General features: G+C 42.9%; 1 protein-coding gene across 1 annotated transcript in view; it reads left to right on the top strand.

The window, feature by feature from the left end:
• Nucleotides 1–23,468, top strand: part of EXOC4 (exocyst complex component 4) — a 316,410-nt gene that overhangs the window by 17,130 nt on the left and 275,812 nt on the right. Inside the window, exons 2-4 of the mRNA XM_039699489.1 lie at nt 1,567–1,756; nt 5,442–5,636; nt 22,717–22,901. Coding sequence (XP_039555423.1) covers nt 1,567–1,756; nt 5,442–5,636; nt 22,717–22,901 — 570 coding nt within the window. The remainder of the gene's footprint in view (nt 1–1,566; nt 1,757–5,441; nt 5,637–22,716; nt 22,902–23,468) is intronic.

Raw genomic sequence — 23,468 nt, 5'->3', positions numbered from 1 at the left:
TGCTGCTCTTTCTGGGATTTTTATCCTCTCAAAGGGAGAAGATTGCATTGATTCTGGAATAGAAATCTGGAGTGACGTCGAGAAGCGTTGAGCTATGTTCAGTTTCACAGAGGTTTCAGCAGTTTTGTTGCAATCTCAAACTTAATCGATTGCAATAAAACAAATCTTACTACATGATGTTAAAGGTTAAAATAATTGAGGGAGGAAATAGGGTCATGGGGCCTTTTCTTGTTTTATTGGGATATGTTTGAACACTGACTGTGGAAGACCTGGATAGATTTGTGATGGGTTTCTCTGTGTCCCTGTGACATCCCTTACCTTTGGCAGGTAAGTTACAGCAACTACAACACTGCACAAGTTGCACTGACTCCCAAGACTAAAGTTAGGATTTTTTTTCCTTATAGCTCTTCATAAATAATAAATCAAGAAATATTTCAGATATTACATTGTGCCTGTATTAATGACTGTCTGGCAATGTGATAACCAACAGAGAACTTTCCCTGAAAAGGGAAAAGTTCTGAAGGCGTGGGAATCAGAAAAATAGAAACTTCCATAGAGACGGAAGGGTTTGATTTGCAGCCTTGGGAGAATTTTGGATTGATATAAAAATACAATACACAGACATTAAGCAGAAAAAACATAAACTTATGTTTCTGTTGTTGCAAGTAAGAATATGCCTTAAATAAGTGAGAAACTCTATTGACAAGGCAGTGAAGGGTTTATAATGTAGGGGTGTGGTTGTGTAGAATAAGCTAAGAGTTTAGAAGTTGTAATAGAATTATATATGTGCATGTGAGACAGAAGCCTATTGGACAAAAGTATCTGCAGTACAGCAGAAGTATAGGTGGTAGGTTAGAAAAGCAAAATAAACCCTGTAGCAACTGTTCATTGGTTTAGAAAGTTTATATTGCCTTGTGACAAAGAAACTTGTGACTACGCTTAAGCTATGGCCGACTGCTTGCTCCTTTAAAATCTCACAGCCTCTGAGACAGGTATTTATTTGAGCAATAAATCGTTCTCAGCCCAAAAATAGTCCCATCCTGTGGTGTTCACCTGCCCTCTGAACAGAGAGAAGCTGTGAGACAAGCAGAGAAGAAGGAAAACATAATCCTTATCTCGCTTGCTGTGCTAAGGTGGAATGCAAAATGGGGATTGTTTACCCAAAAGTGAGGATGTTTTGTTCTCTTGGCGTATCAGGGCCAAGAGTTGTGTGTGTGTCGGACTGTCACAGGAGAGTCACGAGAGAGAATCGAGATGAGTGCAGTTGTGAGCAAGAGTGAGTGCAAGGCAGATTCAGTTTAGATAGAATGTATATAATACAGAATAATAAAGTAATTATTTAGCCTTCTGATGATGGAGTCAGATGCATCATTCTCTCCCCTTCGTCGGGGGTTGCCTGTGCAGTCATACCATCCTTTCATTACAAGTGGCAGTGATAATAATACGAAGGGTTTAAAAACTGGCCGCATAATAAACCACAGTATTGATGGCTTTTATTTTCTCACAGTGCATTGATCTCTACCAAAAAAAACCTCCAAGTAACTCTTGCCATCTTGGTGTCCTCAGGACTTTATCCACCAGCGATGACGTGGAGGACCGGGAGAACGAGAAGGGGCGGCTGGAGGAGGCGTACGAGAAGTGCGACCGCGACCTGGACGAGCTGATCGTGCAGCACTACACGGAGCTGACCACGGCCATCCGCACCTACCAGAGCATCACCGAGCGCATCACCAACTCCCGCAACAAGATCAAGCAGGTTCTGCCTTGGGGACGGGGATTTGTGCAGTTTGTAGACGTTGTTTCTTGGGTTGGAAAGGCAGGTGTTTGATAGGGAAGGCAGGAGCCTCCACAGAAATGGAAAATGGAAATCCTTTCCCTGCCAATAAACACATTTTAATGTCTTGTAATTAGGAAATAGCTGGCTTCTGATTGTGATGGGGTGAATTCTAACATCTGCATGGTCTCACCCTTCACATGAGACTGAAAATGGAATAAAAGTTGGGTAAAACACCTCTCAGCTGCCCCATCTCTGGGTCACAAAAGAGCATAATCCAACATGTGTCAGCTCCACAGGCTGTGCTCCTGCTGCCAATCTCCTCTTTTTCCTGGCTGCTGTTGTTTTATTAGTGGTTTTGCTACCAGTACCCACCAGTGATGGAAGCTCCAAGGTCCTGTTTTAAGCTTTTGTTTCTCTCTCTGTTTTTCCAGCTTCTCATCTTCATTTTGAATTGAATGCAAATTGAGTGGAGAAAGTGCTGTTACCACTAAATTCCCACCTCCAGTTCTGTGTCCAACACTGTTGGAACGGGTCCAGAGGAATCCCCAGGGCTGGAGCCAGGCTGGGAGAGCTGGGGGTGCTCACCTGGAGAGGAGAAGGCTCCAGGGAGAGCTTCCAGCACATTCCAGGCCTGCAGGGGCTCCAGGAGAGCTGCAGAGGGACTGGGGACAAGGGACAGGAGCCAGGGAATGGCTGCCAGTGCCAGAGGGCAGCCATGGATGGGATGTTGGCCATGAGGAATTGCTGGCTGGGCTGGAATTGCCAGAGCAGCTGGGGCTGCCCCTGATCCCTGCAGTGCCCAAGGCCAGGCTGGACACTGGGGCTGGAGCAGGGACAGTGGGAGGTGTCCCTGCCATGGCAGGGGATTTAAAGATGATTTTAATTCCCTTCAACCCCCCATCTTGGCATGACTATTCTAAGCTAGGTCTGAATACCAGTGACTCTGTCCCTACAGGACACTCCAGTCCTGCCATTGTCCCAAGCTGTGTCTTACTGGCAGCATTTTCTGTAGGATCTCCCTGAGATCAGAAGTTGTTACAAGTCAAACTGAGAGGTGGATGTGAAGCAGAAAGCTCTGCAGTGCCCCTGTTCATTTATTGTCTGGGCATGTTGCTCTCAGGTTTTTGAAGTCTCCAGGGCTGCTGAGCTCACACCTTTCCATCTCATCTTTTCATGTTTTGCTGTCTTGGCCTTCAACTCCTGAACAGTCTGGGTGATTCATCATCTCGCTTTTTTGCTCACAGAATATGAATTTTGATGCTATTTCCAAGCTCAGCTGTGTCGTGTGAACACCCATGAACTCTGTGCCCCCAAATCTTTCTGCATTTTGAGTGCTCACACTTTAGGGTGTAGTGCCAGTAAATAACTCTGGCACTTGTGGCAGGGGACTTGTTTGAGCTGCTCTGTCCCTGCAGCAGCAGATGCGTTTTTTGGGCTCTTATCTTGCATTTCCTCTGCAGCTTGCTGTACCTAAACTTTGCAAAACAGGCACCAAATTTTTCTTACTTTAGTTTGTTTCCTGGCTCTGTGGAACTCTCAGCTTAAAACCTTTCCCAGGAGTGCTTTAGGAGCAGCAAATTTTTACCCTTGGTGGGTTACATACTGACCCTTCTGGCTTTGAAAATTCATTTAACATTTTCAAAGAAAATGAGAGCATTCTGCTGCTTTCCAAGGGTAAGAGTTCATTGCAGGATTTATGGACAAAGCTCAGCACTCTGAAAGCAGAGATCAATTCCACTAAATTTGAAATCAACTGTAGGCAGTGGCCTGGTTTCACACAGTGTGCAAAGCTTTGCAGAGGTCAGCACAAGCAGAGAGTGGTGTGACCTTTGGGTCCCACCTAGAACAATGACTGTGAGGGTGAGGGACCTTTTGGTATTTAAGTTTGCTTATTGGTTTTGGTCAATATGTATTGAAGTGGTTTTGACCTAATCTCACAGGAGGCCCCAGCTCTGCTTTGTCATCAATCTGTGTTACACTCCCAGGCTTGCTCTTCGTGTTCCCCTCTGGGCAAGGTGGGAGTTGTACAAGTGACAGATATTCCAGAGCCTTCTAGGGATCTGCAGTCAATTCTTGTGTGAATTCCTGGTGGGAATGGTTTAGTTTTGGGTTTAGCTACAGAGGTGTTGCCTCTGTAAAACTGAGTTACGAAGCAGAATCAATTTGGGCTCCCAAGGGGAGGTTTTTTTTAAAGATCTGCTGTTCATTCCTTGCCCTGCTCCCAGATGTGGAGGGAGTTGATCTTTCTTGCAAGGACAGGAGCAGCAATGTCTGGTGAGATTCCTCCTGGCCCCGTGATTGTTTTGCTGACCTAATTTGGCTCTCTGTATCTGCAGTCCACTGATGAAGCCGTGCCAGGCCAGTGAAACATTTCCAATTAATGTATTGAACAGGGATCAGATGTGAAATGATCTCTGTGTGTGCTTTAGTTTGCCTCTGCTTTTTAAGACACCCTCAGATGAGGTTTTTTTTTGCTGGCAGAGGATTTTTCCATGCTTCTCTTTTCAGAAGGACATTTTGGAGTGCAGTTTGAAATCTCAAACTCTCCTGCCTCTGGACAGAGGCTGTCTTATGGAGCTGGTTTTATTTACCAGTGTCCACTATTGGTCCAATTATGTGTTTTTCACATATTTTTTTTTAACTGCCTACAGGTGAACAAGGTAGGAGAAAGTGCAGCTGAAGTGGGGTTTGTGGAGTGCTTTGAAGGCTCATTATTTAAAAATAAATTGAAGGGCTCCTTCTGAGTGTCTCTCTTCATGTGTAATTCAGTGAGAGTTCAGCCTGAGAAAAGGTTGGACCCCAAGTATTCATAACTTATCACAAAACAAGAGTGGTGTGAAGGCAATGTGTGAAGCTGTGCTGCTAATTGCTTCCACATTTTAGTATGGATTGTTGATTTGCATTAAGCAGGAAAAGCTAGGTTACACTGACCTTACCAGGGAGAGTCTGAAAGCAGGGAATGCTGTGAGTGGAGAGAATGGAGAAGGAGAACTCTTGGTGTTGCCTAAATGGAGAAAAATTAGAGATTTTGCCACTTGGATGATGGCATCAGGCTCAGAACCAAACTGCATGGTGCCACTAAAGGGTTTGTAATGGCTTGATAAATCATGGAAATGCTGATTTGAACTCATAAATGTTCTGATTAAATCTTCTCTTCCAAAAAAAAAACTGGTATTGCTCAAGTTATTGGGAAAATAGTTTTACTCTTAGCTGGTCTTGTTTCAGAGAAAAAAACACCAAACTTGAAGAAAGGAGGAGACTGCCAAAAGATTTAATAGGCAGATGGAAAATGTTTGCAGCAGGAAAATTAGTGGTGGCTTATTTGCTTCCACAGAAAATTAGATTCTTGCTGTTTGCCAAAATACTGAATTGGTTCTTGGGAAACGGCTTTGGTTGTGGTTAACAGGATCTGGGTTTCATTGCATTGTGGTACTTCAGTTAAATTTTCACTAGTGGTATAAAACTTGCATTAAAGAACATTTCACTATGAGAAAAGTTCCATTTTTAGGGTCTGTAAAGTTCTCCTCAGCCAAGGCAGCACGAAGGAAATCAAATTTGCTTTTACCTTGGTGATATTTTGGGAATCCTTAATAAAGCAAAAGCGGGGAAGGGCTGCTCTCAGTTGCAGGGACTGATGTCATTAACCCTTGCTGTGCTGCTGCAGGTGAAGGAGAACCTGCTGTCCTGCAAGATGCTGCTGCACTGCAAACGGGACGAGCTGCGCAAGCTGTGGATCGAGGGCATCGAGCACAAGCACGTCCTGAACCTGCTGGATGAGATTGAGAACATCAAGCAGGTCCCTCAGAAGCTGGAGCAGTGCATGGCCAGCAAGCGCTACCTCAACGCCACCGACATGCTGGTACCCCCTCTTTGTGTCCCCTCTTTGTGTCCCTTTTTGTGTCCCCTTTTTCTGTCCCCCTTTTTCGGGCCCCGCTATGTCACCCTGATATTTTATGAAAATCCCTTTGTTAGGATTTTCTCCTGAGGAGCTGAGAAGTCTCAGAAAAGAAATGTAAACAATTAATTACCTGACTGGACTTTTTTATCAGCAGATGCATCTTTGATTGATCCATGTGAGTTGTTTCTACTTAATAACCAATCAAAGATGCAGCTGTGTCAGACTCTGAGTGTCACGAGCTTCTCTTATTCATTCCTTTCTATTCCTTTCTAGCTTTCTGATAGATCCTTTCTATTCTTTTTTGTATACTTTTAGTATAGCATCTATTATAGTATAATAACAAATCAGTCTTCTGAAACATGGAGTCAAGATTCTCATCTCGTCCCTCATCCAGGGACCCTCAAACACAACCACGCCTCTTTTTCTGGCCCCCTTTTTCTGGCCCCCCTGTGTCACCATGATACTTTATGAAAATCCCTTTGTTAGGATTTTCTCCTGAGGAGCTGAGAAGTCTCAGAAAAGAAATGTAAACAATTAATTACCTGACTGGACTTTTTTATCAGCAGATGCATCTTTGATTGGTCCATGTGAGTTGTTTCTGCTTAATAACCAAAGATCCAGCTGTATTGGACTCTGAGAGTCAGGAGCTTTTGTTATTCATCCTTTCTAGCTTTCTGATAGATCCTTTCTATTCTTTTTAGTATAGTTTTAGTATAGCATTTTAATATAGTATAATTTCATAACATAATAAATGAGCCTTTTGAAACATGGAGTCAAGATTCTCATCTCGTCCTGGGGCCCTCGAACACAACCACACCCCTTTTTTTGGCCCCTCTATGTCACCATGGTATTTTATGAAAATCCCTTTGTTAGGATTTTCTCTTGAGGAGCTGAGAAGTCTCAGAAAAGAAATGTAAACAATTAACTATCTGACTGGACTTTTTTTACCAGCAGATGCATCTTTGATTGGTCCATGTGAGTTGTTTCTGCTTAATAACCAATCAAAGATCCAGCTGTGTTGGACTCTGAGAGTCAGGAGCTCTTGTTATTCATTCCTTTCTAGCTTTCTGATAGATCCTTTCTCTCTATTCTTTTTAGTGTAGTTTTATTTTAGCATTTTAATATAGTATAATGTCATAATATAATAAATCAGCCTTCTGAAACATGGAGTCAAGATTCTCATCTCTTCCCTCGTCCAGGGATCCTTGAACACAACCACACCCCTTTTTTGTGCCCCCTTTTTTTGTTCCCCCTCTTTTGCCCCTTTTCCGTCCCCTTTTCCCTCCCATCTCCTCCTTTTGCAGTGTCATGCTTTATTTCAAAATTAATTTTCCAGACTCCTGCCTGGGTCATAATTTCTTAAAATCTTACCAATTATTTCAAACCCTTTTTTATACTAGAAGGAGCTGTCCTGTGTCCCTCCTCTTTCATCCCCAGAATGCACTCACAACTTTGGCCATTATTCACAGGGGAGGTTCTTGCACAGTTTAGATGGGTTTGCCTCATTGTCTCCATGAGAGGACAAAGGCTTAAGGTTTAGGTTGGACATTAGGAGGAATGTCTTCACAGAAAGGGTGATCAGAGGTGGGAATGAGCTGTCATGAGGGTTTGGAGTCCCTACTCCTGGAGGTGTCCGTGGAATTCCTGGGTGTGGTAGGTTGGACTTGATAATCTCAGACATCTTTTCCAACTTAATTGGTTTTGTGACTCTGTGATTCTTTTCCCAGGGCTCTTGATTATTTCTTCTTACTTCCACCTCCTGGTTAATGTCTCTTTCTCCCTTCCTTCAAGTGTTTTTTCTCTTCAGTTCCATCTCTTTTGTTAGCTTGCCTTACAGTTCAGTCTTGTCCAGCACGGTAAAATCAGGGTGCCCCTGACGAAGGAATGATGGCATCTGACTCCACTGATGTATTAAACAATTGCTTTATTAAACTGTATTTATATTACATTATACTACACTATATTAAAGAGATGCTGTATACAAAGAATACTAAAGAAATATATATACAAAGAATGCTAAAGAATGCTGTCTTCCAACATTCAGGATACAGCTTTTTTCAATTGGCCAAGGAAACAAAACAATTCTCAGCAGAATCTAATTGACAAATCACTTCAGGTAAACAATCTCCCTAACTCATTCCACATGTGTAAAACAACAGGAGCAGAGAATAGAGACAAGAATTGTTTTTCTCTTCTTCTCTCTGTGCTTCTCCAGGAAAAAACTTTGAGAGAGAGAATTGTCTCTGTTCAGAGAATGTGAATGCCACAGTCCAGGAGTTTCCTGGACTTCTCTAACAACAATCTTTCTAAACTTAACAAGCACATTTCCTAACCAGGCACCAGTCCTTCCTTTGCTGGAATTGTCTTTAGGAATTAAAAACAAGAGAGGTGATTTTTCCCTTCTCAGTCCTGACATGTGGAGTGCTCAGTCCAGTCCTGGGCCCTCCAGTAAAGACAGATGGAGTTACTGGGTCCAGGCCAGTGGGGATTACAGGGATGGTTAAGGAGCATCTCACACGTGGAGAGAGGCTGAGAGAATCCCCAGGGAGATGTTCTTGATGGTTGTTATTGTTTCATGGCAGGGTGCAAAGGAAACAGAGCCAGACTCTCCTTTGTGGTGCCCAGGGATGGGAGAAGAGGGATGGGCACAGTCTGAAACACAGGGAATAGTTTGATCCTAAACCAGCCCTTCTTTACTGCAGGGATGGTTGAATACTGGAAGAAGTTCAAGCTCTTAGACACAGAGAGGTTTTGGAGTCTCCCTCTGAGGAAAATTTCCAGATCCAGACTGGACATGGCTCTAGGTGCCTGTACTTGGACAGGGAAGTAAATTTGATATTCTGCACAGGTCCTTTCCATCCTGGACCACAAAAAGTAGAGGCAAAAGTGCTGCCTCTGTTTCTTACTCCTCTTTGCCACACAGTGCCTTTAAGGTCATCTTTTCATTGCCTTATTTTGTTTTGTTTTGTTTTTTTCCCACTTCACTGCCCTTTGTTGTCTCTCTTAGCTGTGCCTTGGAGTCTCCCTCTGAGGAAAATTTCCAGATCCAGCCTGGACATGGCTCTAGGTGCCTGTACTTGGACAGGGAAGTAAATTTGATATTCTGCACAGGTCCTTTCCATCCTGGACCACAAAAAGTAGAGGCAAAAGTGCTGCCTCTGTTTCTTACTCCTCTTTGCCACACAGTGCCTTTAAGGTCATCTTTTCATTGCCTTATTTTGTTGGTTTTTTCCCTTTCACTGCCCTTTGTTGTCTCTTTTAGCTGTGCTTCTTCACTTCTTTTTAATAAGTCATTACCCAACAGGACAAAGAGCTGGAAATTGTCACCCTGAGCTTTAATTTCCTCCTTTTTGCTTTATCTTATTTCACCTCAAACATGACTTTGTAAAACTTACCTCGTTCTCTGTGCTGGATTTCCCACAGCTGGATGCCACTCCCATCCCACCCTCCCATGGCCTGTGGAACCCACCTGGTTTTTGTTGTTGCTGTCACATCTTCGTGTCTGGTTTCACTCTGCCATCACCTTCCTCTTGTTTTTCTGTTCCTCCTCCTCTCCTGTGCCAGCCCTGCTGCACTCACAGGATCATGGAAAGGTTTGGGTTGGAAGGGAGCTGAAATCCCATCCAGTGCCACCCCTGCCGTGGCAGGGACACCTGCCACTGTCCCAGGCTGCTCCAAGCCCTGTCCAGCCTGGCCTTGGACAGCTCCAGAAATGGGAGAATCCAAGTGTGGTGTTTGCCTGATATTTTCAATTGTCAGATGTGAAAAAGGAGGTGGAAATTAAGGGTGTCCAGTGTAGGTACCAAAATATGATATAGTTGCCATCAGTATGAGTTGAAATGTTGGTGCTTTTTCCACGAGATTGCTTGGTTTGGTTGTTTTTTATTTTTCATTTTGATTTTTTTTTTGTTTTGTTTTTTGTGGGTTCCTTTTCAATTAAAAAAAAAATTATTTTCAAAATGCCAGACAAGTAATCTATTTCCCATTTGAAATCCACGTAAGGAAGTGTAAGGAAGAAAAATAACCTTGCTTAAGATTTCTCATACATTATGCTTTAGAAATGGTTTTCAACCTGTGTGTTTGATATTTACTGCTTTTGCAATATTTTGTGTATGGTTATTTTAAATATAAACACTTATGTGTATATAAATATGTGTAAAGGTGCCTGTGGCTATGAGGGAGAGACAGCATTAGATCTCTCTGATTTATAGACTTCTGCAGCATTTCTGCTGCTGCTCTGTTTGGTTGTTTTTTGTTTTCACACAGCAAATATTTTCTAATAAATCAAACAGTAATGATATAAAAAGCAGCTGTTAGTTCATGGGCTTTTTTGAATATATATCAAGGAATGCAGAGAAACCTCAAGTGGAAATTGAACACTCAATTTCAGCCACTCATTGACACTTGCAATTCTCATTTGAAGACAAATGTGCCTGTATAAAGAAACAGTAATTCACCTGCATTTGGAGCTTTTCCCTGGCCAAAAATCACTGCAGGCTCATTGGCTTTTGCCACCTTGTGTTAACACAGCTCTGCGAGGCCGTGATGTTGTAATCACTCACAGGCTGGGGATAATTCCCTTCTCCTTTGATATGATAGGAACATTATGTAAAATCATTACTGATCTGTCAGGGAGGCCCAGTGGCCATAGATCTGCCTGTCCTTTGGTTTCATTCCTCAAGGTAAACAGCTGCTGGTGGCTCAGGACAAGCCCAGAGTGCTCTGACAAGGGGTTTGTAGCCCTCACCCTGCACTTGCAGCCCTGACTGATGCTGTTCCTGTAGCCCTGTGATCCATGCAGCCACAACCAGCCCTCTGCAGCCCCTCCAAAGGCATCATTCCAGCCTGCTGCATCCCATCCCTGCAGCCTGCTCTTTGTATTCCACTCACATTAATTGAAGTAATTTTGCCACTGAAGCGTGTTTCAAACCTCTGCATTTAAATTGAAATTTTAATTCCCTTATTGTTTGGAAAAGACGGCTGAGGATGGCTTGTTACAGGTTTCATTATCACTCCAAACTCTCCAGCTGCTGGTTCTAATGTGCAGTGACTGAGTAATGCAGGCAAGGATTGTTAATAAAAGACTGGCAGCTTTTCCCAGTTGGATAAACACAATGCAGAGGTACTTTGTGACAGCTTACATTTGTATGAAGTTAAATTTCTTTTTTTTTAAGTGACAGCTTTTTTTTTTTCTTTCTGATTCTGTATCCAGCCAGAGCAGCACACAAATATCAGGTGTTCCTGTTGTGTGTTCCTCCAGCATCTTGATAATTCCAGGAGCACAGGCAGTGGGATCAGGTTTGCTGTCCTATAATTGCACATTACAGGGTGTCTAAAAGAGCCCATTCCCAGCATCCTTTGAATTGTGAGAATTTGGGAATGTCTGGAACAGATAAAATGCCTGTTTGAGCTGGAGTGCATTTTAGTTATTTTCCATTTCTTTATGTGCATTTTGATAGAGTGAATTTGTACATTTGCCTGAAATGGAGCTGGTTTTTCACTGACAGCAATATTCACTTTGGTGGGGCACTTGAGTGCACGTGCAGCCATTTGTGAGGGGTTTTGTTTAATGTAAAACAAGAAAAGGGTTCAGGGGGACCTCGTGGCTCTGCACAAGTCCCTGACAGGAGGGGACAGGAGGGAACAGGGACAGGAGGAGAGGGAACAGCCTCAGGCTGGGCCAGGGGAGCCTCAGGTTGGATTTTGGGGAGAATTTCTTCATGGAAGGGGCTGTGGTGGTGGAGTCCCCATCCCTGCAGGGATTTAAAGCCATGTGCACGTGGCACTTGGGGACATGGACCAATGGTGGCCTTGGCAGTGCTGGGAATGGTTGGACTCGATGATCTGAGAGCTCTTTTCCAACCCAAACAATTCCAGAATTCTGTGATCTCCTGTGACCCAGGAGGAGCTTCCTAAGGACAGTCTCCAGAGAGAGGAGCAGAGCAGGGGCCAGGGACACTGTCACTTCCCACTGTCACCTCAGGGACACTGGTGACACTTCCCTGGAAGCCTGAGCTTGGCTGCTGGAATGAGGAATCCAAGTTTTTCCAGAGGAGAGGTCCTGGGAATGCTCCACAGCACCAGGAGCCAGAGCAGAGATCAGCAGCAGCAGTGGCCAGGACAGGAGATTCAGCCTTGCAGTGCACTGATTATACTCTGCATAGTAATTAATAAATTAATTAGCTGAAAATCATGGAGATCTGTGCTGTTACTTTAGTTCTGATTCCACTGTTGACCCATGAGGTCCCCATAGGGAAATATTAATATTTGCCATTTGTTTCTCTAATTCAAAAGCTGAAATGCTGAAGAAATATTGTTGAATAAAGTAATTTAAGGTCACATCATATAATTAAATAAAGACTCTTTAGGCCACTTTGGTTTTGTGTCTGGATTTGCCCTGTGGCAGGTAATAAACATTGAAACTGCAGAAATCCATGTATTGGACAAGAGGGAGGATCATTGCTATTTCCACCTGATTTTTTTATTTTATTAGGAAGACAAGAATGATTGGGAATGAAGGAAGGATGGAGCCCTTTGATTATTCTTCACTTCACCTCCCCCACCCTTGTGTTGCAGGGTGAGGAATTGGTGTTTTCCTTATGGGCACGTCCTTCTCCTATGTCTTTTTCCCAGGAAATATAAAGTCTATAAAGTATTTTGTTTCTCCAGAAGCAGGAAATGCTCCAACACCTACTTTTCTTTTTCCCAGCATTAAAGACTTAAACTTCAGGTTTTTAATGTCAGGAAAATAATAATATGATGTGAGTAACAGCAGGAGGATTTTTTTTTTTTTTGGAGCTGATCACTTTTTCCCTGCACATTTGGCATTTTATAAAAAAAGTGATTTTATTTTTTTAAAGGCAGGACTTTACAACACACCTGAGTGACAGCAGGGGCAGAAGAGGAAGGGCTGTTAATAAGTGGAAATGCTGTGCAGAAATCATGGAATTCCAGAATGGTTTGTGTGGGAAGGGACCTTAAATCCCATCCAGTGCCACCCTGCCATGGCAGGGACAGCTCCCACCATCCCAGGCTGCTGCAGCCCCAGTGTCCAGCCTGGCCTTGGGCACTGCAGGGATCAGGGGCAGCCCCAGCTGCTCTGGGAAACGAATGAAGGTGGCACAGAAGAAGAAGATGGAGAAGGAATTCAGCAGGGCAGGGATATCCTGGAGAACAGTGAGGACAAGGAGCCCCCCGTGCTGTGGGAAGAGGGAATCAAACAAGGGCTTTAAAATATTGAAATGTTTTCTCAGGGGCTGAGGGCAATTTTTGCTCTGTGTGCGAAATATTCACTCATCCCATAATGAGCATCTCATTCCAGAGCAGCTGGGGCTGCCCCTGATCCCTGCAGTGCCCAGGGCCAGGCTGGACACTGGGGCTGGAGCAGGGACAGTGGGAGCTGTCCCTGCCATGGCAGGGTGGCACTGGATGGGATTTCAGCTCCCTTCAACCCAAATTCTCATTCTGTGTCCTCCACAACAACCTCCAGCACTCCTCGCTTTCCTCTGCACTCCACATTAATCCTCTGGAGAAGCCTTTGGAGTGCCAGCACCTCTCTGGAAAACACAGGCTGTTTGTAGCCCTGGGCATGGCTGAGATGCAAAAATACCATTTTTATTTTCTTTTTTTATCATTTTTATTACCTGACTGCAGCTGCCACCTGTGGCTGTCCTCAGGATGGCACAAGGGGAGCCTTTCAATTAAAAATGCCTTGTAGTGAGCAGAGTTCTTACACCTGAAGTAGCCTGGAATAATGAAATAAATAAAAAATAACAGTGCAGTTCTCAGCCTGCGTTTTATTTACTGCCTGCCTTTCAGCTGGAACAAGGAAAATCAATAAAAACACTTTCATTTTGTTTCTGCATTCCTTGGTGAGTGCAGCGCTGGGATTCCGGTGCTGCCGTGGAAGAGTTTTATGTTTTGGAATGAAGTAAGTGGAAATAAGAGAGCTGGGCTTGTTTGGGATTCCGTACAAATGTTTTTGTAGGTAAATTTAAATTTTGGCTCTGCTTGAAATTCTCTTTTGAGAAGTGAGATCTCTCATTTGAGGTTTCTATTAATTGTTAATGATTGGCAAATCTGATTTCTGAGGGTGAGGGAGAAGTGAGGAAGAGACACCTTGTTTTTTGTTCATTTTATTAATTCCATGTGTACCTGGAAAATGTTCTGGTGATTCCAAAAACCGTGGCAATCATGGGCTTTGTGTGTCTGAAAGGCCTGGGGCCACACAAGGAGGATCTGAGGGTATTTGGTTGACTTTGGTAGAATACTGATAAGTTTTTTATGCAGAAGGATTGGGGGTGTTTATCCTTAGATCACTTTTCACCTCTCTTCTGTAGTTTTTCCTGGTTTTTTCCTTAAATTTAATACTTTTTTTAATATTCCAGAAATTAATTTTTTAATTTAATTTTTTTCTTAAATACTGCATTGATTATTTTTAAAATAAACTTAAGGCTAGTTTTAAACCCATTAGAATGAGGAATTTCTGTCCCTTAGAAACATCTCATTTTTTTTCCCCTGGACATAGCTATCAATGACTTGCTCTCACTCTTTTCCTGCTGTAATTTGCATTATCAGGGCAGTCTCTTGCATGAAGTTTTAGTACCTAAAGCTCATTCACGTGGCCACATCTTGACCCCAGCTCTCCTCAGAGCATCATCAGGGGGCTCTTGGCTCTGCTAATAACAACCCTTCATTTCAGCTGCTAAAAGCTTGTTAAATAAGAAATCAGGCTGTGAAGGAGGTGGAGCAGAGTTGGAATACAGGGGATGCTTTTCCAGCAATCCCAGGAATTCTTTTTTTAAACTCTGGGGTGTAAGAGAGAATTTTATCCCCAGTAAAACATTGCAGCAACACCATGAAAAAAAATCATCGAAGGGTTATGGAACACTATAAAATAATCCAGATGGAGTAAATCTGGATAAATAAATCACATATAAATCTGATTGAATCCTTTGAAAATGCAGCTTTAAAGCTGGCAGAAAGGTGTAATAAATTCAGTTTTCACTAAAGCATTTGAAACATTTGGGATGAAGATGGAAATGAGAAGTGAAGGGAAAAAGTCCTGGGTAATTCTGCCATTTCAGGGAAGTCATTTGTCCATGCTGGTGGAGAAATTGCAGAATTTGTGTTCAGGTCCAAGTGAGCAGTTGGATAAACCTCTTGTTTTTAGCCCCTCTCTTCCTTGAGCACCACTTTTGGTTCCAGCACTTTGCTGCTAGAAAGACATTGATGAATTACAGCGAGTGGAGGAGGAAGGAGAATGATTGATGGGTGACTGAGGCAAATGCAAAAGAATTAAATTTCTGTAGCTGGAGGAAAGGACAGCAAGTGAGGAACATAATTTTATAAATATTTAAAAGTTGGCAGAGGGAAAACAGTGTTTGGTCATTGCCATTGGAACACTTCAGAAAAATAAAAGCTGTTTGTCCTTTGTGTTAAGGTGTTTCACACCAGGTTTGTCCAAAATAACCCTTTTACTTTTGTTTGTACATTTTTTACTCTCCTTCCTCCCTCAGATCAGTTTGCTTGTCCCAGGATGAGCTGTTTTCCTGCAAACTGAGCACTTTTTGTGTGTGTGTAGCTCAGAATCTTTCAAAGTGATTTTCCAACCCTCTCAGCTTCAGTGATCTGTGTCAGTCCCCCCTTTTTTGTGCATCATTTGCTCACAAATCCCTTCATGCCATGAAGGGGAGTCAGTTCAGCCCTTCCCAAAATATTGCAAAGGAAAATTTACAGCTCTTTCTTTGATTTTTACTTGTTGAGTCTTACAAGATTTTGAAAGGTGAACAAAATTGGGAGCAATTTCTTCCCTCACCTGAATATACATCGTGTTAGCGCCCAGTGCTGTCCATCATTAATCCTCATTAATCCCCATCTCCTGGGTTCCTTTCCTTTCCTCCTTTTCCTGTTTTTAGGAATATCAGGAATTTTCAGAAATATCACCACTGATCTCTGTGCTTTTCCTGTTTTCCATGATTTTACCTGAAGTCTCTCTGCTTTAGGATCACCAGGGTGGTTTTTAAGTTCAGGATCATCTTAATAATTCCTATTCACTGATTTGTTTTGATGCCACCTCACTCTGTGCTGTGGCAATTTGGTAGCAGATAATTCCCAATCTTTGGATTTACTTAAGTTTTCCTTGTATCCCACTATTTGGCTGGCCCATCCTCAAAGGCCATCCCTTTTCAGCTTCATCCTGATTCACCTTGCAACCAAAATACTGCAACAAATCTAGAGATGAAACACAGCCTTGATAAAACTTGATAGCCTTGCTAAAACTTGTGTCAAGGTTGGAATTAAAAGATACTAAATCCAAAAGATACATCCAAAAGATACTGGAATTAAAAACCATTATATCTAAAAGATATTGGAATTAAAAGCACAGCCTTGATAAAACTTGTCAGGGTTGGAATTAAAAGATATAAATGAAGTTTAAAGCAGGTTTAATCAGGTACTTGTTCAGTGTTGCCAGCAGTGGAGGCTGCAAGTGCTTCACAAGCTTTTGGGTTTTGGAATTCTGTGATTCCCTGCCTTGTCCATCAGAAATGTGGGAATTTTGCAGCCTTAAATTCCGAAGCTCCTTGCTTATTTTATTGCTAATAAACTTAGGAGTCATTTTGAGGTGGGTAAAACTAGAGAACACAAACCAAACCCTGCTGAAGTAAACATTTTCTCACTGCTCTCCAGGTACAACTCATCTCAAACAGCTTTATTTATTCCCCTCCGTTTTCTCAAGTTGCTTTTCCCATGACTTTTGCTCAATCTGTCACAGCCCCTGTGCTGAGGCAGTGGGTGGCACAGGGATGGGGTGGCACAGGGATGGGGTGGCACAGGGATGGGGTGGCACAGGGATGGGGTGGCACAGGGATGGGGTGGCACAGGGATGGGGTGGCACAGGGAGGGGGTGGCACAGGGATTGGGTGGCACAGGGATTGGGTGGCACAGGGATGGGGTGGCACAGGGATTGGGTGGCACAGGGATTGAGTGGCACAGGGATTGGGTGGTATAGGGATGGGGTGGCCCCTAGGATTATTTTTCTTGCTGCTCTTCTGCCTCTCACAGTGTTGGATTGAGCCCTTTTCTGACCCAGAGATGGGGCAGCTGAGAGGTGTTTTATCCAACTTTTATTCCATTTTCAGTCTCATGTGAAGGGTGAGAACATGCAGATGTTAGAATTCACCCCATCACAATCAGAAGCCAGCTATTTCCTAATTACAAGACATTAAAATGTGTTTATTGCTCTATCAGCTTTAGCCACACCGTGCTGTAAATGCCTTAAAGCCAATCATCTAAAATGACCCCTCTGGGTGCCACTCCAATGCATCTCTCACAGTTCTGTTTCTCCAAAGCATCCAGTTTGATTTCTAAGGCCACCCTTTGAAAGTTGCTTCCAGTTCCATTTCTCTCCCAGCAATGTCTGTGCTGTTCCAGGGCATTCCTAAGTCAGCATTTCTCATCTCAAAGTTTGCATACAGATGTGAGAAATCCGTCAGGCTTTGGGAATTCTCTACAAATCCACGTCCCACATTTCCCCCTCTCTCTTGAACAGAAAAAAACTTCTTTGAAGTTTTTTATTTTTATCATTATTTGGCTTAGTTTATCAATTGTGTACAGTGAAGCACACAAGGCACTATCACTAATATTGTCACTGTAACAATCAATGTCATTATAACATTAAACTCAGTTTATTTAATAAGTTATTTTGCCACATCTGTGGGTCACAAAAGGGCTTAATCCAACATCACAGCACTTTGGTTCACAGGTTTGGGTTGAAGGGATTTAAATCCCTGCCATGGCAGGGACACCTCCCACCATCCCAGGCTGCTCCAAGCCCCAGTGTCCAGCCTGGCCTTGGACATTCCAGGGATCAGGGGCTGCTCTGGGAATTCTGTTCCATGGAAGGGAGGGATCAGCCTCTGTGGGTGTTGTGTCTCTGCCCACTGCCAGGTCCCAAAAGCTGCAGTGTGAGGACTTTGCTGTTCCACAGCAGTTTCCAGGCTCAGTCCTTATCTCCTGCACGTCAGGTGCAAATGGAATTCAGTGACCTGCTTGTTTAGATCTGCCTGCACTTATTTAAGCTTTTTTTTAGTCATTTTCCTTTCCTGTACCTTGTGAAAGTGAGTCCCTTGTAAAAGCAGCAGATCAATTCTCCTTTTAAATGTCAGCGTTGTTGTATTCACCAGCGAGGCAGCTGGAACCTTCTGGGTTGTTGCTTATTTATTTACTCTTTTATTCTGAGGGCTCAGCTTTTTCCCTTTTGTCATTTTGTGTTTGTGTATGACTTTTTAAAATCTGGAATTATGACCTACTACATTGTTTCCTCTAAACCTTTCTCAGTTGTGTGTTCATGTTTTCATATCTGTTGTCCAAATTCAGAACAGACTGGTTTCCCAGCTAGAAAGGATTTGGTTTTCTAGTAAAATAATTAATAATTGAGGAAGGAGTTCTTCCCTGTGAGGGTTGTGAGGCCCTGGCACAGGTTGCCCACAGGAGCTGTGGATTCCTGATCCCTGGCAGTGTCCAAGGCCAGGTTGGACAGGGCTTGGAGCACCCTGGGACAGTGGGAGGTGTCCCTGCCCATGGGGACTGGGTGACCTTTAATGTCCCTTCCAACCCAAACCATTCCATGGTTTTATGATTCTATCATTATTTTGGTTTTTTTCCCCTCCCTGGAAAAAAAAATGAGACTTTTCTCTTTATCTCTGCTCACTTCCAGGCCTGTGGGGGTTCAGCAGAACCCTTGAGGGAATAAATCGATTTCACTGTAAGCAGATTGGGAAACTTTGGCTGAAGTCAGGAAAGAAAGAATTTTTGACAAATACCTTGTTAGCACGTAGGTTCTCGTTTGTTGTAAAATGCTGAATTAAACCCTTCCAAATTTCCTCTTGCACTGAGCAAGTGTTTAGCAGTGTTTTCTTTTTAAGGCAATTAAGCCCTGCTATAAACTGCCTGTGACCTTTAAACAAGCTGCCTAATGGTGCTGGTGCCACGGTTCTTTTCTATAAACTTGCAATTTTTAGCTTATACAAAGCACAGCTCTTTTTTCAGCTTTATTTCATCTCTGTTTCCTAAAGGGTCTTTGCTCTTTGTAGGTACTAATAAGTGGAGAGAGATAAGAAGATTTGAACATCAGGAATTGCTATCAGATCATCTAAGCCAAATTCTCTGCTAATCCAGGCCAATATTTTAATTAGCGTTTGACTAAATTACACTTATTGTGTGTTCATGAGCAGCTTTCAATGGGAGAGGGAGCTGAATTCCAGAATTAAAGGAGGTGCTGGTGGGCACTGCCCATTCTTTTGGTACAATTTGCTCATTGTAAAGCAGTTTTTTTCCACAAGAATAACAACTTGTTTATTGTTGGTTCCTTTTCCAGCTGCTCTGTGTTGCTGTGGCTCCTCTCTGCACCCCAGCCCCTGCCAAAAGATTCATGTGGGGGAGCTTTTTTACCTGTAATTATCCTTTGTGCCCAGCTAGTCTAACACAATGCCGTGATCCCCCTGCAGAAAAACAAACAAAAATCACTTTATTTCTGTCTAACTGAGCTGTGTGTATAGAAAAAAGAGCCAGGAAGGATCATCAGCTGCTTTTTCTGGAGCCTGGAACCACTTGGAGTCCTGTACATCTCATTTCCAGGATTTCTTGGGCTGCTTTTCCCTTATCAGTATTAACTGAAGTCCTGCAGGATAACTCTGCCTCTCTCTGTCCAATTCCACATCTTTTAGTGCTTTTGGATGCAGCCAGCAGCTGATGGGAGAGTTAAAAACCAGGGAAAGCTGATTGGCATCTCCTGCATAACCCAAGTTTTGGTGTGTTCTGGGCTGAGTGGGGCCATAAAGTCAAAAAAGTTCCTTCTAAAGTTCCACTGTTGATCTGCCTTTAGTGTATATTTAATTTTGTGCATTTTAAAAAATGTTTTTGCTTCCTTTTGGTTGTTTTTGCTGTTCTGGGCTGGTTTATCCAGCACACAAAGGTTTTAATCTCATATTTTTTATTTTGGACTATAATCTTGGGTGCTGCTTTTTTTTTGCCAGGACCTAAATCATCTTTCTGTAAACAAAAGGAAGGAAAACATTTCTACAGAAAGGAAAAATGTTTGGTTTGTTTTTTAGCATAATATTTCTATTACCATCTAAACCAACTGGAGACCTTCCTTTGACTTCCATAAACATGAGTACAATAAATGGTTGAATATTCCATTTTTTTTTTCTTTAAAATATGTCCTTCAGAACTGTATTTTGGCCTTAATATTTTTGGTGAGCAGTGAACTCTTTAGGAACTGGCAAGACAAAAACAGAGCTGAGTGGAAAATTTAAATTCCCATTCTTTGTGTTTCAGAGAAAACTTTTCCTGAATGTCTTGGAATTATTTCTAGTGTTACTTTGCTCTGGATTTCTCTTCTTTTCTGGCTGCTTTTTTGTCTCTTAGTTTCTCAGTATGATAAATATTGCTCCTGCTCCTTGCTCTGGTGGGATTTTTGGCCCAGCTCCCAGGGCAGTTGCAGCTCCCCTGAAGAAACAGGGGGGGGAATTCAAGTGCCTCTGGAATGGGGAAATTTGAGGAAAAAACTCCACCTGCCAAAGGAAGAGGAGAGGAATTAACATTTCCACTTCTGCCTGAGTTTCCCACGTGGTCTCTGCTGAGCTCCACTCGTATGAGCTCTGCCAGCTCTTCTGGGGAGAAGGAAATTGGGTTTTCCCATCATTTTTGGGTGGTTTTGTGATGTGTGATGTTCCCACAGATGGATAAGGGAAAGAAAAAGGATGGACAGTGTAGTGCGGCAAGTGAGGAGATTTAAAAATTGATTTTAAAAGCCTGGCTGTCCCATGGATATTCCAGTTTTTTCTGTGCTTGGAGGCCAGCAAATTGATACTCTGGTGATGGATGTTCTTTCAGTAGGGTGCCTTTGGAATGGGGAAATTTAAGGAAAAAACTCCACCTGCCAAAGGAAGAGGAGAGGAATTAACATTTCCACTTCTGCCTGAGTTTCCCACGTGGTCTCTGCTGAGCTCCTCCATTTGTGTGAGCTCTGCCAGCTCTTCTGGGGAGAAGGAAATTGGGTTTTTCCATCATTTTTGGGTGGTTTTGTCATGTGTGATGTTCCCACAGATGGATAAGGGAAAGAAAGAGGATGGACAGTGTAGTGCGGCAAGTGAGGAGATTTAAAAATTGATTTTAAAAGCCTGGCTGTCCCATGGATATTCCAGTTTTTTCTGTGCTTGGAGGCCAGCAAAGGAGCACACTGGTGATGGATGTTCTTTTAGTAGAGAGCCTTTGGAATGGGGAAATTTGGGGAAAAAGCTACACTGCCAAAGGAAGAGGAGAGGAATTAACATTTCCATTTCTGCCTGAGTTTCCCACGTGGTCTCTGGTGAGCTCCTCCACTCGTGTGAGCTCTGCCAGCTCTTCTGGGGAGAAGGAAATTGGGTTTTCCCATCATTTTTGGGTGGTTTTGTGATGTGTGATGTTCCCACAGATGGATAAGGGAAAGAAAAAGGATGGACAGTGTAGTGTGGCAAGTGAGGAGATTTAAAAATTGATTTTAAAAGCCTGGCTGTCCCATGGATATTCCAGTTTTGTCCTGGGCTTGGAGGCCAGCAAAGGAGCACACTGGTGATGGATGTTCTTTCAGCAGAGTTAATATTTACTGGTACTGAGGGAGCAGCCCTTGGCTGGGCTGGCTGCTCACTGTATCTTTGCTTTTAATTTTTAATGTTTGGCTGACAGGTTTGTTCTGAACCGAGATGCTGAAGTGCAAGCAAATGTCTTATTTCACTGACAGCATCCTCAGTTAGCAGGGAATGGGTTTTTAAATTTTATTTTAAACCTCTGCATGCCAAACATGCTCTTTCCAGTTTCTTACAACATCAGCACTGAGAGTTTGGAAGCTGCAGAGGGATGACATAATTTATTTATTAGTGACTGGAAATCTCTGTTAAATAGGAAACCAACTGGGAGGGATGCACAGTGAGAGTGTTGCTTTTAGGCACTGATTTGTCATTCCTGGTGGGTTTTGTCTGTGTTTGGGTTTTGTCCACGTTTATTTTTAGGATGGAAAAGAAAATTAGGGAATTTCTGTGCCCATGGGATGGCAGCTGGTCATTATTTCAGATATTCAGATGGTGCAGCCACAGGACATGGCCCTCGTGCAGCCTAAAGGATGAGGGCTCCTAAGCTTTTTCAGTCATGAGTTTAAACAAATTAAATGTAAGCCATTTTCTCCCCATTTGCAGAATTTGGAATAATGGGTTTTTTTGGTGTTTCTGTAATGGAAAGAATAGCAACCATCAAACACTATTGTCACTATCTTCTTCTAACACTTTTCTACTTAATAATCCTCTTATTTGGGAATAAACCATCCTTTGATTTTTATTTAAGAACTGTGTTTTCACTAACTTGTTTTATACATACGCTTAATATTTGAAGGCTGCGCATTAAATCTGAATCATTTGGATGCTGGACTCTTATATAATTTATTTGGGAATAGAAATAAAGAAATATTACTTCAAGATTTTCTGCTTTAGAAGGGTTTTAAGGCTAGAATCATCCTGGGATTCGGACACTTCCCTAATCCAAGAGGAAAATTATTGTATTTGCGGGAGGGAGGGAGGAATGATGAAACTAACTCTGTGTTTTCGGAAGGCTAATTTATTATTTTATGATCTATATTATATTAAAGAACACTAAAGTATACAGAAAGGATATAGACAGAAGGCTAAAAGATAATAATGAAAAACTTGTGACTCTTTACAGAGTCCTGACACAGCTTGGCACTGATTGGCCAATGAGTCAAAACAATTCACATGAAACCAATAAAACAATCTCCAACCACATTCCAAAGCAGCAAAACACAGGAGAAGCAAATCAGATAATATTGTTTTCCTTGTTCTCTGAGGCTTCTCAGCATCCCAGGAAAAGAATCCAGGGTGAAGGAATTTTTCCAGAAAAAGTGGCTGCCACGGAAAATTGCAAAACTGAATGAATTGACGGCGAGAGCCGAACGAACGGATGTGTAAAAACTGTCCCGTTTTCCCCCCAGGTGTCAGCAGTGGATTCCCTGGAGGGTCCCCTCCTGCAGGTGGAGGGGCTGAGCGACCTGAGGCTGGAGCTGCACAGCAAGAAGATGAACCTGCACCTGGTGCTGATCGACGAGCTGCACCGGCACCTCTACATCAGATCCACCAACCGCGTGGGGCAGCGTGGCAGGGACAGAGCCCGCCTCGGGTGGGACAGCCGCCCCGGCCCCAGCCCCAAACTGCCCCAAACTGCCGTGCTGTCTTGGTTTGGAAAGCCAGGTGTCTGCTGAGGGAGGCAGGAGCCTCCCCTGAAATGGAAAATGCAAACTCCCTCCCTCTGAATTATTGTAATTTTGGAATTAAGGGGCTCTCAGGTCTTGCGGCGATCCTCCCGTGTGTGAGGACACGAGGCCTGACTCCATTTTCCTCAGAAGGCTGATTTATTATGTTATATATTATATTAAAATACTACATTAAAACTAGGCTAAAAGAACAGAGAGAGAGGAAGATCAAAAGGGAAAAATCCTAGCAGAGGATTTTTCATAAAATATCATGGCTACACTCAGGGAAAGATATGGGAGCAGGAACAACAGTTCTTTACTAGGAAAATTTAAAATACAAATGCAATAGTACAAAAAGAAATGAAACTACACACACCCCCATTTCCAAGCCAAGACACATGGCAATCCCTCAGCACTGTGGCTCTGGAGAGCAGAAAATTCAGATTTTCTGCACCTCCGAGCCCATTCTTTTGCTTTTCTCAGCTCTCTTTCTT

This window comes from Passer montanus, unplaced genomic scaffold, assembly GCF_014805655.1.
Source record: "Passer montanus isolate IOZ18808 unplaced genomic scaffold, ASM1480565v1 scaffold135, whole genome shotgun sequence".
NCBI classification, from domain to species: Eukaryota; Metazoa; Chordata; class Aves; order Passeriformes; family Passeridae; genus Passer; species Passer montanus.
This window is presented reverse-complemented; position numbering and strand designations above follow the sequence as displayed.